Consider the following 19,717-nt stretch of genomic DNA (forward strand, 5'->3'; position numbering starts at 1 on the left):
TTCTGCTGCCGGCGAAGGGAGGCGAGGCCTGTGGAAAGCGTAGAAGGAGCCAAACTTGCATTCTCAGCAGCCCAAGTGAGCGAGCATCTTAGGATTCTTTTTTTCACTTAAATTTCAATAATTTGGATCAGCTAGGAAATAAATGAGAGCTTTTTTTTCCCAATCTTTTTTAAACAAAAGGACAAGCATTCCCTACCTACGTTCCCTGTGGCGGGGTCTCCCCAAGCCTCACTGCTCATCCCCTCAAGAAGTTGTAGGTCTTGATGACTAATAGTCATTTACAGAGAGCAGAGGACTAACTAAAATTAAAATTATTGTGGTTAGAAAACATTCTTCAACGATTACATGAAAAGCATACACTTAGCTTCGTGGGGTGCTGGTTGTGGTGACACCCTCCTGAGAGGGCCATCAAAATAGGTGATTCCATCAAATGTGAAGGAGGAGTCAAAATGCAGTGGTAAATATTTTATCTGATAATGGTGTGTGTGGCGCGTGGGGGTTCGTGGGAACGTGGATCCGTTTGGATGTAGGAGTGGCTGTGTGGGCTTGTTAGTGGACATGTGTCACTAGCACATCAAGCTACACTTGCCACCGATGGCTGGGCAGATCTCAAGCGCTTTTAGGAAAATATTAGCCCTATCTGCAAGGCTCCCCAGTTCTCCTGCCCATTGCGCCTTGTCCCTGGGTGAAAATACCAGTTGATGTCAAATATCCTTTTGCCTCTTTTGCGATTGGGGTCTAAACCAAATGCACCTTTAAAAATCAACACTGAGTAATGGCTCATCAGGTATTTGTCAGAAAATTCACCCATAAAAGAACTGCAGGCTCTCTCTCTTCCCAAAAGGCCTCCTTGAGAACTCTGATACCTGAGAAAGCCAGATAGACAAGTTAGCTTTCCCCTACTGTTGTCCTCAGGCCAGTCCTGTTTACAAAAGAAAAGACCTCTTTTAAAAATGCCTGTTCCTTTACTCACAGGTACCACTTCACTGCCCTCAGCTCTGCTACCAGAAGTTCACTGCCCTTTGCAAAAGCATTGCCAAAACACTTTCCATCTATTTTCTTCTTTAATATATAAACACACTATTTAATTTTTGTTATTTTTAACGTCGCCATGTTTAATTTTACAAGCTTTCTAAAATATTTTGGGAAATTGTACAGATCCGAAATAGATATATGTTCTACTGAAATTGTGGGGCACGATGCCTACATCTGCTGTGCTTACCCATCTGGCAACATTTCTAAAATCAGCTTACATTTGACATTAGTAAATCCATTCTAGCTCCTAATGATCTCCGTTTTCTTTTCAAAGTGTCACAAGCCATCTACTTAACAATGTACAATTTTGCCTAAAAATGACAAGAAGGTTCGCAATTTATGGCTTACAAAGTGCCTCCTCCTTTCCTTTTTGGAGAATGGAATCCTTTACGGAACACTACTCTTGTTAGATGTGGTTGCCTTGCTCTCACAACTACATTTGGAGCAAGCATTCTTAACTCCGTTTTCTTTACATACAATGGCCCCTTAAGCTTGCCTTTCAGGAGGAGAGCTATCAGGTGTTGAGGTTCTCCTATAATCCAATAATTTTACATGTGCTATGTAATCGCATTTGATTCTCCCAACATAGGAGATAGGCATTATTATCCCCAATTAGCAGATAAGGAAACTGAGACTGAGAGGTTAAATCACTCAACTAAGTCACTTATTTGGTATGAAACATCATTAATCGCTATTCTCAAGAACAAGAACTGACATAGCATCTCATAGGAGGCCCTTAATAAATAATTGCTGAATAATTAAATCTACTAATGTGGCTCTCTGGACAAATAGAGTCATCCAAGCAATTTAAGAAAAAAATGAACTTTTTATATCAGTTAACGTAATATCTCAGCAAAAATGGGACTTTGGAGCCCCAGTCACCCCACCCCACTGTCAAATAGTTTCATTTCACTCAGTATGTCTTAAGCTATCATTGGGATGCTAATGTTACCAGCTTCACTGAACACAGAAAAATGGAATTGTGAAAATGACTTTCTAAAATGCAAAAATGAATGAATTTCTGAGAGAGGATACTAGTATCTCTCTGGCTTAAGACCCTCCTTCAGCTAGAATACAAATGGCTTTCTCTACCCTCCTGGTGGTATTCTGTAATTCATGAGTCATATTAACTTTTCTGTTAAATCAATGACAGAAATAAGGCAGTGAAAAGAATTCTGTTAAGGTCGCAGAAGACATAAAAACAGTATTTTCTATATCCATAGGGACTGTGTCAACTGACTAGAGCACACGGAATCTTTATAGGCAAAAACAGTCTGTTCCAACCACTGTCTCATAGGAATTCCTTAAGGACACATAATAAAGAACACATAAAGGCATAATAATTATTATCATTCAGGTGTTTATCTTTTTAGAACTGAAAATATATTTTAGAATTGACAGTATATTTTTAAATAATGTCTACTATTACTTGAATTTTATTCATGAAAAACAACTCTATTGAGACATGTTTTAATGTTGAACCCGGGATAGTATTTTAGAGATGTTTAATGTTTCTTTGCCTTTATCTTATTTCAGAAATGTTCAGCCTGAACTGAAATCTCTTGCAGTGGGTTTCCATTCACTGACTATACGATTACTAGGTATGATAAATGGGTAGATTATAAATTCATTGTATAAATTTTCAGGTCAAAGCTCAAAGACTGAATGTAATTCATTTCCAAATATGAAAAAGTAGAAGTGTAAGTAAAAAATGTTTCTATTTTTGTAATAAATGAAAGATCATAAGAGACAGGAAAATTGAGTGACCTAAAAGAGAATTCAACTGTTAATTTTCATTCGTCAATCTGTTAAGGCTACGGAATCACCCCAGTTGCATTATTCTCTTTCTAACACACAGATATGTGGTCTGTAAAATTTTTCTCCTTTTAGATGGTCTATTCTATGCTGAGGGAGGGAGGCTGGGAGGCAGCTTGGAATCTGGTCAGGCAGAATGTACAAAACAGTAGAAGGTGACAATTGTCCTCCCCTCTCCCTGCCTGGCTCTCTAAAGCAGCACTGGCCTAGCCTCTACTGGAAGCCAAAAGACGAAGAGGAGAGGAAACTCAGACTCCAGAACTAAGCTTCTCGGATAACAGCATCTTGGACTAAGGGAGTGTTAGAACTGAAATAAATCTCAGGAAACTGTTTTTTGTAGGGCTGAAGACTCCAGAGTTCAAAGGTCTATTACTAACGGGGTGATTATTACATGATTTAGGAAATTACCTTTTCTCTCTTGTTGCCACTTGCCATTTTTACCCCCACAGATTCCTATTGATTTTAGCAGTTTTAATAACTCCAACACAACCCCTGTCTATGTGCTTTTGTGAGATATAGGGAAAAGTAGATGCTTATTCCTGAAAAGTAGAAGGACATTATTCATCTAGGGTTTGGGGCAAAGGAGTGATTATGGTCTGGAGCATCCACTGATGGCAGGAGGAGAGGGACGTAGGAGAAATCCACCCCAGGGGCTCTCGAAAGCAAAAGAAAACAGCAAAACTGGGTGGCCAAATTACAGAGGAGAAGTCGTACAAGAGTGTATGTGGGGGAAAAGACCACAGATCCTCAGAGGACAAAAAAAGGCAGTGGGAGAGGAGTAGAAGAAGGGGGTCCCACCAGATTCCTTTCCAGTTCCCTTCCTGGCTTCCTCCTTTGGGCTTCTCTAATCTCACAGCTTCCGTCCACCCTGGCAGTTCCCTTGCCTCCCTCCTAGAATCCTAGCCACAGAAGCTGCAGATGCAATAGAATCTGGATAGCTAGGACTCTGAGGACGGAGGAAGAGCAAGGCCCTCCAGCTGCATAAAATAGAAATTTTGCCATTCTAAACCATAAGCATCCTATTTTCATGTGACTAGTAAACAGCACAATGGCATCCAGCTGCTAACACATACTGAGTAACAAACTTCCAGTTGATGCGCAAATGATCATCTTGAATCCAATATATGTGTAAATTGTAGAGGCCTATATAGCGTATTAAACTGAAAAAGGTATTTGGCAAACAGGCTATTAGATTCCGATATGGTTAAGGCCACATTTGTTACATAAAACATTTAACTCATTAAAAGTTAGGTCAAATGGTTTGGTGTTAGGTGAGAGAATAAACTGTTGGCATGTATTTTTCATTTCTCAAAAGGTGCCTATGACTTGTAGAAACTTGACAATTTCTTACCCAGTGTCTTAGTACCAGTTTTCCTCAGGTACATTGACCTCACATACCAGCCCCCTATCATTTGAAGATTTCTCAGAAATTTGAGAGAGTAAAAGTAATGGATTCAGTGAAATTGTGAAATACAAATCACTATCATTTTTTCTGTAATAAATAAAATTTGGAAACCAATCATCAAAATATTAAAAAAAAAAAAAAAAGCAAAACCAGGAATACTTCAGTTCCATCATCTGAAGACTAAATCTCTACTAGCATTTCCCCCCAAATTTTGCTCAGATTACCTTTGATTTTTACTAAGAGTCAATCTAAGAATTTATTAACATAGCAGTAAAAGCATATGGGCACTTCTGCTATATGACAACATATATGGTCCTGAAAACCTCTCATTCAGCAAAATCATGTTAAAGTAGAAATTGTAACAAGGACAAACCACTGAAAACTTACGAAACAATCACTAGAGCACGAACAGAAACAAAATTCGGCACGACAGGCCCTAACTTAGACAGCCTAGGCCATTTCAGGAGATGTTAAAATTGCACAACAGCAATAGAGAGAAAGTGCTGCATGATGAGCTCTAGCACCACCAAAATGAAATGGGACTCTGAGCCAAGAAGGCAGGAGAACCTACCAGAAGCCTAGCATTCTGCGACACTGGACCTCTAGTCCCTGGTACTTTTTATTATTCTTATTCTTATTCTTATTATTTTAAGATTTATTTTTTATTTCTCTCCCCTCCTCCCGCCCACCCCCCCTCCCCCCAGTGGTCTGCTCTCTGTGTCCATTCACTGCGTATTCTTCTGTGACCGCGTCTATCCTTATTAGCGGCACCGGGAATCTGTGTCTATTTTTGTTGCATCATTTCGGGTCAGCTCTCTGTGTGTGTGGTGCCATTCCTGGGCAGGCTGCACTTTCTTTCGTACTGGGCGGCTCTCCTTACGGGGCACACTCCTTGCACGTGGGGCTCCCCTACACAGGGGACGCCCCTGCATGGCACGGCACTCCTTGCGCACATCAGCACTGTGCATGGGCCAGCTCCACACGGGTTAAGGAGGCCCGGGGTTTGAACTTGGACCTCCCATGTGGTAGACGGACGCCCTAACCACTGGGCCAAGTCTGCTTCCCCCTGGTACTTTTTAATTTTCTTAAAAATTTGAGCTGGGGGGAAAAAAGCCTGCCTTTGTAACCATTAAGCTCAGAGATTTTCCATTGCCCATGAGGTTAGAATTTTACTCCTACTCTTCCAGTTCTTCTTGCCTAAGTAAACTTACACATGAACCAGCTTAACTTCCACGTTTTACTGATAATGTTCTCCTTTTTGCCAATCAGGCCTAAGTTAATTGGCATTATGAAAGAACAGAGTGTAAGGGCATATAATGTTCCTACTTCCAGATGGACACTGGGCTTAGGAAGGGGGAAGGATAGATAAAAAGATGTCCCTGATATTACTATCAGGTTTGAGCATCTGAGGTTCCTAATAACCTTGATTGTTGGGTAGATGTTGGCCATGACAATGGAAGAGTTCTCCACATTTTTCAGCTTTTAATCCACCAACTTCATCATTTTTATCTTGGCTGTTCCATTCTCCCCAACACTAATCTTGGGCCAGGCACCTGCTTCATAATTGATTAGTGATCAAACGTCATTGAATTACTTAGCAATAATATGTGAACATGAAACAAATTGTTCTTGAGCAGCTTTTTGTAAAGAGAATTAATAGTTAGTTAGCAACAGTTCCTAAATAACTCTAAAGCTATTTCCCTTAGCCTTATTCTTCACTTAGAAAATATAGATGTATACACAATGAACCAATTTTTAGTGTAGGAGATACTGTACTTCAAATAAAACATGATTGACCCTTGAAACAAAATTAATTTACTTAGTAAATATGTGCAGTGTGAAATATCACCCAGTTGCTTTTGTAATATGATCCTTGGATTGACATCTGCTTATCTCATGTTACAGGAGGAATTCTAGCTCCTATATATTTTGGGGCCCTGATTGATAGAGCATGTATGAAGTGGTCCATCACCAGCTGTGGGAAGAAAGGGGCTTGTAGGATATATGATTCCGTATTATATGGGTAAGTTGTCATTGATATAATTCGTGCATTGATTTTTTTTTCCTTTGATTAAAACAATTCTTAAAGAATGAGATGGAATGTTCCATTTAATATTATTAATAATAATAGGCACCATTTAATGAGTACTTATTTCCTACTAAGTATTATGTCAGGATATCTGGTATCTCATTTTAATACTCATAGAAACTATAGACATGGATATTTTTCTCCTTTTTTCTTAAGTATGAAGAAACTAAGATTCAAGGAAAATGCACTCCTGGCTCAAAGTCATACAGCTAATAATAAAAAGAGCTGGGAATTGTACTCATACCTTCTTTGTTTATATTAAAAAAATATTATATTATATTAAAAAAAAAAGTACCTTCAATGGCTTATATTTTTAAAAAAAGTACCTTCAATGGCTTCTGACTTCTCTAGAAAGACACAGAGTGGTCAGCTGGGGCTCTGGTCATAAGTCTATTCATAGGGAGAAATATTTTGTAAATAATATGAGTACCACTGGATAGCCATCTGGGAAAAAGTTAGTTTCAATGATGCCCTCCCACCGCAAATAATAATTGCAGACTAATCAAATATATACGTTTAAAGCATGAAAGCACAAACTATTCAAAGAAACCATGGTAGAATTTCTTTTAATTATTTAGCATTTAGTAAGTGTTTCTACATATGACCCAAACTCCCAAAACTATAATAGAAAAAAATGACAATTTTTAAAAAACTCATCACAAGACTTATCTTAAGGAAAGTTAAAAGACAAAAGACAAATTGGAGAAAGAATTTGCAACTGATCTAACAAATGGCAAATGTCCTAAATATGAGATGCTCAACTAATTTTTAATAACAGAATTGAAAATTAAAATTCTACTAAGATATGATTTTCACCCATTTTCATTCATCAGAAATGCTGATTACACACTGTATTGGAAAAAGCACATACCTTTGAGCCAGAAATAGAACTTCTAGGAATTTACCCTACATATATTCCCAAATATGTAAGACAACACATGTTTAAGATTGTACGTTGTGCATTGCAGCATTGTTTGCAATAGTAAACTATTGGAAACAACCCGATTGTACTTCAGTAAGAGGCCAATTAAACAGTGGTACACCCAAGCAAATGAATACTCTGAAGTCTTTTTAAAAAGGAAGAAACTGTTTATTTCCTAATATGGAAACATCTTTAGACATATTACCACATGACGAAAGAGAGAAGGAAGACTACATGTGGAGGATGCCATCATTCATGTAAAAGTGGGGAAAGCCGCTTAGTTCAGAGCCTAGATGAAATTTACTGAAATGATTTTCTTCTACCTAATTGTGTATATTTCTTCTCCAACATCCCCAACAGATACGCATCTACCTCCTTCTTGAATCCTTCTAGTGAGGCAGTGCTCATTACCCCCACAGAAGTGTTCAAATTTTTTTAAAAATTCAAATTATAGAAAATTTCTTCCAGATTGGGAAAGAATTTTCTAAGATTAAAAGTGTGGAAATAAATTACAAAGAAAAAAATTAATAAATTTTCCTTAATGACTTTATCTCTAATTGAAATCATTCATTTCCAAGGTACCTGGCAAGATGGTCTTCAGAATTTTCCCTGAAGCACTGATCACCCTGCCCAAGTCTTAACACAAAATGTTGACATGTTTTATTCTAGTTTCAGTATAAATGGATATCCTAAAACTACTTTTGGTCATACTAGTCCCTTGTCCTCTAGTCAAAGTTTAGGTAAAATCAAGGTGAATTTTCTTTTTTTTTAAAGTGCATTCACCAGGGAATATAGAGCAAAATGTTAAATGGCCATCTCATGCTTTTAATATTTTGGGGTAACCAGATAATTGCTTTTCTTTTTATCTAACATAAACAAATAATATCAATGATTCCTAATCCAGAGAGTAAAAATGCTCATTATTCTCTCAATCTTAAATGAAACCCAGCTGGCTCAAGTTCTCTCCATATAATCAGACATCCATATTCATTTTTCTTGGTAACTGGTAATTTTTGAAGAGCTTAACACTGGCATATAACTGTTGGACATAAGTCAAGCATGAGTCAAATGTATGTGAAGGCTTTCTTTATGTTTCTTTCATCATATTTATTACAACACAACATTCAGTTGCAGTTTTAGTAAAATTAAGCTTAAATGGCCCCTAATTGTATAATGAATTCCATTCACCTTCAATTCAGACCAAAAATCATTCAAAGTATTTTTTGCATAAAGCTTAGCAATATGTAGTTAAGGATGGCACAGGCCAGCTCTTTCTAATCTACCATATCTTGGTTATCAGTCTTTGCTGCACATTGTAATCACTTGGGGGGGGGGGGTGGTTAAAATTTACTAACTTCTGTGTCCCACCTTCAGAAATTGATTTAATTGGTCTAAGGTGTGATCTGGCCCTGAGAGTTTTAAAATAGCAGGTGATTCTATGTGCCGCCAATATTGAGAATTGCAGGAATAGATTGTGTAAGTGCTGGTTGATTTTATGTTATTACTATTAGAAACTTCCAGAAGGCGGGGCAAGATGGCGTCTAAGTGAGTAAACACCCTCGTAATCTCCCCCGCAAAGGGCAGGCTGAGTGGTGTCAGAAACCAGAGCAGGCTGTTTTGGGAACCTACAAAGCAGGAGGTGTCTGGACTTTGATTTGGAGAGACTGTGACAAAAGTAGTGCTTGCTAAAGGCAGGAAAACAATAAATTATAGTTTATTAAATAAAGGAAGAAAAGAACAGAGGCACAAGAATATTCAGATTTGGGGAACTTTCCAACTAAAAATAGCAATGGTTAAAACCAGCTACATCTAGGAGATAGGAATGAGGATAAGAAACATACATTTGTTTTTGCATAATATTTTTTATTGCTTAATTTTTTTACCATGTGCATGTAATAATTTGCATGTATTACTTGATAAAAAGTAACAAATTAATAATCATAAAAATATTGATAAAGCATATTGTACTGTCCTAGGCACATATTTTGGTATAGATTCAAATATGGTCATAGAATGATAGCTTTCCAGATTTTGATGAAATATTTAAAGTCAACCTGTTCAAGTATCTATCAGATACAACAATTCTTTCTCTTAATATGTTTCCTTGTGCTATTTTAATGCTTCTAATAAAAGGAAGCACACGCTATAAAAAAAAAACAAAACAAAGAAACTTCCAAACAGCATGACCCAGTGGATTACATTTAGCCCAAAAGTTAAATTGTGGCTTCTGGTTCAATTAAAGTTGATTCAGTTAGATTATTTCACAGTCGTCTGTTCCCATTACAGGTGAGCTCATCTGTCTTTGAGAAAGCTAAACATTCATAACATACCCTTACTTTATGGAGAGCACTTGGGTTAAATCATTAACCCCCTTTAGCCTCCTTTACTAAAAACTCAGAAACTTCCTTTGTCCTGTTTTACTGTGCTAGGTTGTTGGGACAAATACTGTAGGAATGATTGGCTTAAACAACAAACGTTTATTAACTCACGGTTTCGGAGGCTCCACGTCCAACATCAAGGCACTGCAAGACCACACCTCTAGTGCCATCTTGCTGAAGGCCTGGGCCTCTCGGCTTGCATGACTTCTCCGCTTCAGTTACCTGGCAAAGCGTTCTCCATTCTCCAGGCTCTCCTGATGCCTGCTGACCTCTAGCTTTCTCATTATTACACCTCCAGCAATGAGACCCACCTCTATTCAATTAGGCCACATCTTACCCAAAATGAACATCTTCCAGAAGTCCTAATTACAATGGGCTCCCTCCCCCAGGAGGGCAGATTAAGATTAAGAACATGGGGTGCTAACTGGGGGTCGTAATTCAATCTGCCACATGCCCCAAGGAAAAGAATCACTTTAATTTCTGCTTTCATATTTTTATGTATAATTTCAAACATTATTTTTTTGTTTTAATGTCTTCTGTTATACTAGAGGACAACGTTGAAAATTGTTCGACACAATTTATAATGAAAATCTACCCTTCTTTTCTCTCTTTTCACAGATATTCTTTCTTCGGCTTATCAACGGTTTTAAGAGCCCCATCTCTTATTTTATTTGCTGTATTCATTTCTCTCATGAAGAAAAAATATCAAGGAAAAGATACAAATGCATCAGAAAATGGAGGGAAAGTCCTGGATGAAACAACCTTAGAACCCTTAAACAATAATAGAGACTTTATACCTTCTCCTGGAACCAACAGCACATTTTGTACTTAAGGAAGAAAAAAACTCTTCGGCTGGTGTATTCCCAACCAACGCTGAGCTGGTTCAATAGGATGTTATTTTTCACGCTTTTACTTATGCTGATATAGTAAATAAGCTTATAAATGTATGATGAAACAAACTGTAAATGAAAAGGAATGGAGAGCCTCATTGTTTTGGTACGGCTAAATACTTGTAACTAAGATCAGAATAGACAATAATTCCAAATTTAAAGTGAAAGGAATGGTTAGTAAATAATAGCAGAAAAAGTACTTGCCCAGATAATTGTAATTCAGTAAAACCAGTGCATAGAAATTGGGGAGAGGTGAAAAAAGGAGAAAACAATAGCTTAAATAAGAAGAAAAATTGAATGTCTTTTTTTTTTTTTATTATTGAGTTTGGACCACATGGCTCAAGTCTGAAGTCTAGCTAGATGGAGGATTATGCTATCATGACTTCTGTCATCTGTGTATTAAATCATATATTTTACAGATATTATTAATATATCATTTAAAATTGTGTTAGGCTAGTAATGTCTGATGCATCTTCTTCTAACCTCGCATTGAAATACTGGTGAAGAAATAGAGTTGAAAATTTGTGAACTTATCTTTCCAGACAATATATTATAGAATATGTGGTTTCTATTGGGACCATGGAGATGGATTCAGAAAACACAGACTTTGATTTAAGAAAACAACGTCCATTTAAAAGATTTGCCTTCATTCCATCTGCCTGCTCTTTAGGAGTAGAATCTACGCCGGAAAATTTCTCAACTGCCACTCTGTTTTGAGATTTTTGTAGTTATTTCATTTTTGGTGCACAAACAGATGTCCTTCAGCTCTCCACTCTCCCTGCTACCAATTCTCTCAATATAGTAGGATAAGAATTAGTATGAATGAGAAGAAATAGTTGAATATTGCATTTGCTAGTGGCAGCAGCTCTTTTGCCAATTCTGGAGATTCTCAATTGGTTAAAAGCAGATTTTATTTTATTTCATTTCCTTTCATTTATTGGCATTAGAATCACCTGTGAAACTTTTTAAAATAAATTCAGTCATAGACCAGAATCCAGAGCTTCTGATTCAATACATCCATTATGGAGGCTGGACGTTCCCTTTTTAAAAAATCCATATATGATGCAAAGAGTCCTTGCAACAGTGATACAGAAAACCAAGCCACAGCATAATAGAAGGTATACCCGAGGGCAGCAAATTCACAGAACATGAATGCGTGCCTGGAATGGCCTGGAAGTTATACATAGTTACCTATCTCAAGCCACAGATGTAAGAAAAAATTTGCCAATCATGCAAGTAAAAATTTATCAAAACTACCCACATGCTAGGTTGGTATTAATACATAATTAATACATAAGTCTAATGGGATCTTATGTCATTAAAAAGTAGAGAAAAAGAAAAAATTATGGAGCTAATTTTTAAACACTGCAAAGAAAAGAAATTCAACACCCTGAAGATTTATTTATTCAACAGTTACTTATTGAGTGCCAGCCAACGTCAGGAAATGTGAAATATAATGGTAAGAATTTTAAAAATGGCTCTTACACACTAAAGAAGGACAACGAACTTAAAATTAAATTATAAAATGTTATAACATTATAAAATGTTGTAAGTTAACATTTATAAATACAAATTTCTTTTTGTAAATTTATGTTTATAAATATGATATGTGCAATGAAAGAAAAAGGAACATTAAAAATGTATCTCAGATTATTTGAAATACAGCAGAATCCAAAAACCCAGAATAAATGCTAATACTTAGTCCAGTGGCATTTATTAAACAGGAATATAAATCCTGGGAGGGGGGAAATGAGGATAAATTCAAAGATAGATGAATAACAAGAGGAAGGTTTGCAAGGGAGCAAAATAATACAAAACTGTAAGATTAAAAGAAGACAATGGTCAAAAAAATCAAATCAGTGACAAAAAAGTTACATTTGAAAATCTCTGAAAATACAGGCGAAAAAGACAAGGAGGCAAATAATAAAAGAAGGTAGATGATGTAAGCCACTAACCCAGGAAATGTAATATTTTTGACAAATCAAAACTGAAAAAGCAGCATCAAAGACTTTAAGGAAGAATGTTTTCCTTTGATGAAAACAGATTTGAGTATATAACCTGAAATATCAGTTTATTCTCACTATGTCTTCACACTCCCAACCCTTTTCGTGCAGTGCGGCCCACATGTGATGCTTCATCCTTGTGAAAGCTTCTTTTCACCATGTAATTAACTCCTGCTCAGTATCCAGATCTAAACTCAATTGCCATTCCTTCAACTTCTCTTACTTCTTTGCTGGTTCAAATCTTCCAATTATATTCATAGCAACATGACATCAAAATTGTAATTTTCTGTATTATGATTATTTGATAACTATCAGCCTCCCACTATTTGCAAGAGACTCCAGAAAGGTAAGAATTTTTACCCACCTGTTTTCTTTCCAGCATTTAGTTTGGTGCCTGACACAGAGCAGGTGCTTTTAAAATTATTTGTGAATGAATGAATGAATGAGTGAATAAATAGATGAACTCCAAAAATGAATCATATAAAATACAGATTTTATAAATAAGAACTGAAAACATGCAAAATTAACTACATTAAGGTTATGAGAGCATAAAAGTGAGCGTTTCCGTTGATTTAAGGTTTTTTTGAAATTCAAATTCAAAATAATCTTGTTGATTTCCACATTTCAAAAGTAAGAGGATTTTGTTTGAGATTTAACTGCACCTACAGATAAACTGGGGATAACTGACATTCTTCTGATATTAAATCTGTCAGTCAATGACATGATATAGGTCTTTAATTTCTCTGAATAATGTTCTGTGATTTGAGAGGTAGAGAGAGGTCTTCAACACCTGTTATGAGATTTACCCCTAGAAGCTCACTGTTTTTTGATGCTAAATTAAATGGCATACTTTGCTAACATCATTTTTTAATTGTTACTGGTATATGAAAAACTACATTTGATTTTGCCTATTTCCTTTGCGGCCAGTGCACCTGCTAAATTTACTTACTCATTTTGATAGTTTATCTGTAGAAACTTTTAGATTTCCTATGTATACAACATGTTGCTGACAGTTTCAATTTTCCTTTTTTCTCCTTACAAATGTTAATGCTTTTTTCCCCTATTCCCTGGCTAGGCTATCCATATGTTGACTAAAAACAGTGATAGGAGACATTATCTTTTCAATCCTGACATCAGGGGGGATGTTTTAATATTTCCCATTTAACTATATTTGCTGTATTTTTTTAAAACAAGATTATGTCCTGAATCTTATCATATGGAATTTATTGTGATTTGTTTTCTTATTCTAAATATTCACTTTGCAAACTCATTTTGTATTCATAGTTAAAATTTTTTTTTTCTTAAAGGGTCCTCTGCTCAAATTTTATTTTCAAAATCTAGCCCTGTGCCTACTGGTGCAGATGCCTCAGACCCGGGCTCTAGCTGCTTTCCTTCTTGGCTACCTTCCATGTGTTGGCTTTCATCTCTAAGTTTGTTGCCTCTTGGTGGCAAAATGGCTACTGCTCCTTTAAGCCTAACATCCACAGCCCTGGAAGGAAGGAAAAAGACCAAAATGTCTTCTCAGAAAGCTTTGCCTTATTTGCGAAGGAAATCCTTTCCCATTCAGCAGGCCACTGCCCATACTTCACTGGTTAAGTAACAGCTCTCACTGTAGAAAACATCAGCGACGTGCTTGTATTCGCTTGTATTGTTCTCTCAAACAAGAGTGAGGTTTTTTTCCTTTCTTTCCATTAATCTGTAGTCATCATTTCCCATCAAGACCTGGATTGGAAGCTTATACGAAAAATTCTGATTACTTAGTGACTCACCACATTTGCATAGTGTCCAAATTTGTGCTTTTATTTGTTGTTCTGTAATTGTTTTCTGTGTATATTTATTCTCTCTACTGAAACGACACCATCTTGAATTCTATGGTCTACAATTTATTTAGTGCACTGGATTGAATAGCAGCCCCCTAAAATTCATGTCCACCTTTGCAGATGTAAAGAGTTAGAGGAGGTTATACTAGAATGGTATACTGAATCCCATGACTGCTCTCCTTAGAAGAAGGATCACGTGAAGACAGACAGAGACACGTAGAGGATAAGTCCATGGCGAGGAGGAGGCAGATTAGAGACACACATTTACAGGCCAAAAAGCACCAAGAATTGCTGGCAACCACCAGAAGACAAGGCAGGCTTCCTCCCTAGAGCCTTTAGAGGGAGCACGGCCCTGCTGACGTCTTGATTTGAGACTTCTAGCCCCTAGAACTGTGAGGGAATTCATTTCTGTTGTTTCAGGCCACTCTATGCGTGGTCCTTTGTTATAGCATCCTGTGGGAACGAATACATTTAGTTACCATCTCCTCACGTACCAATACACATACCTTGTAGAACCACATATAGAAATTTAATGACAAATGTTCAATAAACACTTGTTAGAGACCCTCAACACTCTTATAGGCTAGACAATCACGTCTTCCCCCTCTTTAAAACCTGTTATTTTATTTATTTTATTATTGCTGTTGTTTTTACTTGTGTGTTCTTCTTAGTGGACTATTATGTTTTCAATCATGTCTTACATGCATGTGACAAAAAAAACTAAAGCATGCAAAGGGAAGTAAAATGAAAAATGAAAGTAGTATTCTTTGTCTCCCTTCATGACTAGTCCAGTGCCCCAGAGGCAACTACTTTAAGCAGTTCTATTTCTAGTTCTTCTAGTAGTGGCCTCTGCAATGATAAATAATATTTTATACTATTATGTTGGAAACTGAGGCACAGTGGCCTCACAAGGAGAGACATGCTGTCTCCATGCTAATGCTGACTCCGTGGCTGCACTTGCAACCTAAGGAATGCGGTAATTAAGAGTTCCCTGCAAATGGGATGAAGCTGTTAAAGGCTGAAAGAAAAAGATGAGCACATACTTTTTGTAGTGAATAGAACACTTAGACTTTGTACCTTGAGATAAGATTTTTTTAAAATTCTTTAGACTATGGATAATGCGGATAGTTAACTGCATGTTGCTTGATGTCACGTAGGTTACGTGTTCCTGCTTGTTGTCACATACGCTACGTGTTCCTACTTGTTGTCACAAGCTGTGGTATATAGAGACTGTGGTATATAGAGAGCCCCTTGTAAACAATAAAGTTGTCTGAGGAGTTATTACTCGCAGACCCCCTGATCCCAGCTCTCTTGCTCATTCTTGCTCTTTCTTCCCTTCCCCCTTTTCTCATTCTTTCATTCCCAATACCCTTCGGGTCCAAATCTTCAACACTGTTATACCTTAATTTATCAATTTAAAATATACGTAACTCCATCCTATAAAATATGAAGAATGTTTAATCCCTCTCTTTTATATCTTTTCCCAGTTTTTACAGTTAATTTTAAGTTCTTTTAAGTTTCTGTAAATATTGGTTGCATTTAGATTTATAAATATCTTAAACCATTATACCGAATTCCATTAGCTTCAGACTCCCCACTATCACTATATTAAATATGAAAATTAGTGAACTTGGGCTTCCTGCTACCTGTTCTCCCATTTCTCTTCTCCACTATTCCTTTACCTCTACCCTGTCAGGGGAGTACAAGGGCTCAGAATAAGAACTTATCTCTCCAGACCTCCTAGACTCCAACAACACACAGATGAAGGATCCCAGAGCACTCCAAGTCCCACTTTCTCTGACCTGCTTTCCCAAAGCAGTAAGTGTCAATAGAGGGCATAGGCCCTCAGAATAAATTCCCATCTTCCCCATGAAAGTGCAAACCCAAGACACTGAGTCCAAAACCATTTCTTGGGCCTATTACGCTCTATTTAGGGAGTTCTGGTGGGTGAATGGTGCACAGAGTAAGGGTATGCTACCTCCAATCATCTTAAACTCATCAGTAGGGGTCAAGAAGGATCCTTAGCTCCTCCAGTTTGTCTCCATGACAAGGGATCACAAGGGAGCCCCAGTAGCCATCTCTCCCAATTTTCATACCCACAATCTCACCAACACTGTCTGTGAGCACTAATCTATGTCCTTTGATCCTATTTATAATCATAAAAAAAAACAAACACCCAGAATTCTAGGTTATACCCCATTCCCCTTCTAATTTCCACACACCTCCTATTCACTATTTTGTTCTCAGACTCCTTAAACTCTTGAAACGTGTCCACTTTGTTCTCTGGAACACACAGTTCTTCAACACCAAAACGGTCCATATCGTCACACTCCCAAATGAACACTCCCTTCACCATTCCACCCTGTATTAGTCAGCCAAAGGGGTGCTGGTGCAAAAGACCAGAAGCCTGCTGGCTTTTATTTGGGGTAGGAGTTTACACATACCAGGCCATAAAGCAGAAGTTACTTTCCTCACCAAAGTCTATTTCCATATGTTGGAGCAAGATGGCTGCCTACATCTGATAGGGTTCAGGCTTCCCGGGTTCCTCTCTTCCCAGGTCTTGCTTCTATCTGGGCTCAGGGTTGCTCTCTTCCCAGGGCTTGCTTTTTTCCAGGCTCAGGGTTCCTCTCTTCCCTAGGCTTATTTCTCTTTCCTTTGTGAGCTTACTTCCTGGGACTCCAGCTTAAGACTTCAGCATCAAACTCCAACATCAAAACTCCAACATTAAAAACCCTCCAACTTGTCCTTTGCCATGCCTTTTATCTGTGAGTCCCCACCCACCAAGGGGCAGGAACTCAATGCCCTCCTGGCCCAAATAAACCTCTGAATACAATATAATCTAATTGCCAGAGGAAAAGACTAGTTTACAAACATAATCCAATATTTCTTTTTGTAATTCATCAATAATATCAAACTGCTACAGACCCTAATTGAAGTCTGGATTTCTCTGGAGGACACTGCTTTCCCTGGAAATTTTTCACGTGGCAGCTGCCTACTTCTCACAACTCTGAACAATTCAGTGTGAATGTGGGTAAGCCCTGGGTCTTCATTTAGCTCCCAGACCATTCTACCCACATCCTCCCCCAAAAAGCAGCTCCAAATTTCACATCATCAGACAGTAACACACACTATACCTCGTTAGTGCAGTCATACTACCTCCTTCCCAAAGATCTCACATTTCAACACTACCTCTGACTTTAATCTTAGTTATTTGAATTCACCCAGAGATAAAGGTCTCAAACTCCATGAGTCCAAAACTTAACTCTTAAATCTTTTCCCCAAAACCTGTCCTACTTAGTCTTCTCATTTCGATTTCTTCTTCTTGTATGATACATGAAATTGGTCAGGAAATTTCGTTGGCCTGTAAAATACCCATAGACCATCCTTCAGTTAACTGGCCTGTTTTCCATCCAGCTACCAACTCCTACATTTTGAACCTGCAATCAGAGGCTCCCACCTGCATTCAGGTACATTCAGAGCACACTCTGGATCACACCTTCCACCACTGTGATTCCAGAGGCACTCTCATCCCCTTTACCTTACCCGTAAATAACCAGAACATGTTGACAGCCCCTTTTCCTGCCACCTATTCTACATGTTCCTTAGCCTTAGAGAGTCATATCATTTTGCACATTGTCATTTCCATGTGATGGAGAAAAAGGAGGGACTACAGACAGTAGTAGAGGTCTTTTTGGTCTACTCTCTTGAACCTGAAGCCCTACTACCAGTAAGATTGCTTGCACCACTAAAATCCTTCCATTCTTTGTATTCATGAATCAAAAAATAGTAATGAAAGCAAATCTAATTTTATATGTGTGTCTTGAGTTTCATTAACCTCAGTTTCCTAGCAGAAGCTGCATTTTTTTAAAGCTTCATTCTCTAAGATTTATGGAAAATAAGTGATTGTTTTGCAACTTAGGACATGGGTGGCATAAACCTTGGTCTGAGGAGGCCTCGTGAATCTGGAGAAAGGTACCTTTGACAAATATCTGAAACTACAAGAAAACAGCCTTTTGTTTTATACTAATATTATCCTTTTACCTTTGGACTCAGTGATTTGTTTTAAAGGAGAGTTTAGTTACCAGGGTTGCAATCCCTGAAAAAAAAAATTCCAACAATCTTTGCTACATGATTTTTAATAAGCTGTTTAAATTTGTCAGTACTCTGAACAAAAATGAGCAAATATATAATATGAGTAATAAAGTGGAGAAAGAACTGAAAGCAAGAGATAGCATATTAATGACTAATCCATTTTAAAACAGTCATGCCTGGAATGAATACCAAGACTTAAAGAAAAATTCCTAAATAGAATAAGATGTTGTAGTCTTCTTTCACATAAAAATGATAAACTTAAATAAAATATTTAAATTTTCTCATAAGCAGGATGAGAATTTCAGCCTTTGAATAACCCCAGTAGTAACAAAGCAGAAATTCAATGGAATTAATTTTCATAACAGGTCATTTTTAGAACCATTTGGAGAAGATGTGGGGAAAAGGACGTAGAAAAAAGAGATGCATGAGTTAAGGAAGAAATTGCTTTTTTAGCATAAAAATGATGCTGGTTCTAATATCCTGTTTCGAAGGTGCTTACAAATGTGCTCTGGCAGAAACCCTTAAGTCCATAGATGAACTTTTACCTTGAGTGAATGTTTTCTTCTGAGGTTCTTAAAGACAAGAAACTGTCACCCTACTGTACCTCCATATAATGTAACTACTGAATTTAGAAACAACTAAGTTGTACAGTGCATTCTTTAACTCTGGGAAACATGATATAATAGGGAATTACAGTTTAGTTTTCAATTCATCATCATTCAAAACTTTGGAATTTTGGTGCATATCTTTGCACTCATTTTCCTTCCCCATAGTCTTTGTCTCTGTAAGCACAGTTCCCGGAGAGTCGTTTTCACCAGGCAGATGACGATTCCTCAAAAGAAATAGGATCCCTAAAGCTGGAATATAGCTTACTGCTCTTTGGGCCGCTGGCAATCCAAGGTAGATGTATCTGTTTTTTAAAAAAGTTAGAACATATTAAATCTTACATAAACAGTGTGGTGAGTACAAATTAACTGTTTATCTCCTTTTTTTCCCCCAAGACAAACTATATCCAGATTTATTAAAGATACTTTTCATAAACAGTCATGGTATTTCAGGCAAGACATGGGCAGACAATTGTTAACAGTACACAACAACTTTCAAACTCTCTGCTTCCATGGACTACCAAAATCTGAAAGCCAGTATAAAACCCAAGGAAGTCTTCATTTGATGCCTAGAACAGGAAAACTTTAGAGTAAAGGTAGACATTTCACCTTTAGCATGTTGTTTAACAACTTTTCACGAGCTGACCCTGACTTTCAGAAAAT

At 37.3% G+C, this 19,717-nt stretch overlaps 2 protein-coding genes across 8 annotated transcripts in view; one reads left to right on the forward strand and one right to left on the reverse strand.

Moving 5' to 3' along the window:
• The window catches only part of LOC101428569 (solute carrier organic anion transporter family member 1B3), a 59,074-nt gene extending 47,547 nt beyond the window's left edge, over nucleotides 1–11,527 (forward strand). For 2 of the 3 annotated variants that reach the window (XM_071210210.1, XM_004473230.4), the window contains exons 14-16: nucleotides 2,572–2,636; nucleotides 6,161–6,278; nucleotides 10,263–11,527. In XM_071210210.1, coding sequence (XP_071066311.1) covers nucleotides 2,572–2,636; nucleotides 6,161–6,278; nucleotides 10,263–10,476 — 397 coding nt within the window. In that variant the 3' untranslated portion in view covers nucleotides 10,477–11,527. Of the gene's footprint in view, nucleotides 1–2,571; nucleotides 2,637–6,160; nucleotides 6,279–10,262 lie in introns of those variants that run through there. The other variant, XR_009182100.1, reaches the window with a different exon arrangement.
• Nucleotides 11,528–18,477: 6,950 nt separating this feature from the next.
• Nucleotides 18,478–19,717, reverse strand: part of SLCO1A2 (solute carrier organic anion transporter family member 1A2) — a 142,948-nt gene continuing 141,708 nt past the window's right edge. For all 5 annotated transcript variants that reach the window (XM_058282869.2, XM_004473233.3, XM_058282868.2 and 2 more), the window contains one exon: nucleotides 18,478–19,359. In XM_058282869.2, coding sequence (XP_058138852.1) covers nucleotides 19,140–19,359 — 220 coding nt within the window. In that variant the 3' untranslated portion in view covers nucleotides 18,478–19,139. The remainder of the gene's footprint in view (nucleotides 19,360–19,717) is intronic.

The sequence above is a fragment of the Dasypus novemcinctus genome, chromosome 20, assembly GCF_030445035.2.
Source record: "Dasypus novemcinctus isolate mDasNov1 chromosome 20, mDasNov1.1.hap2, whole genome shotgun sequence".
NCBI classification, from domain to species: Eukaryota; Metazoa; Chordata; class Mammalia; order Cingulata; family Dasypodidae; genus Dasypus; species Dasypus novemcinctus.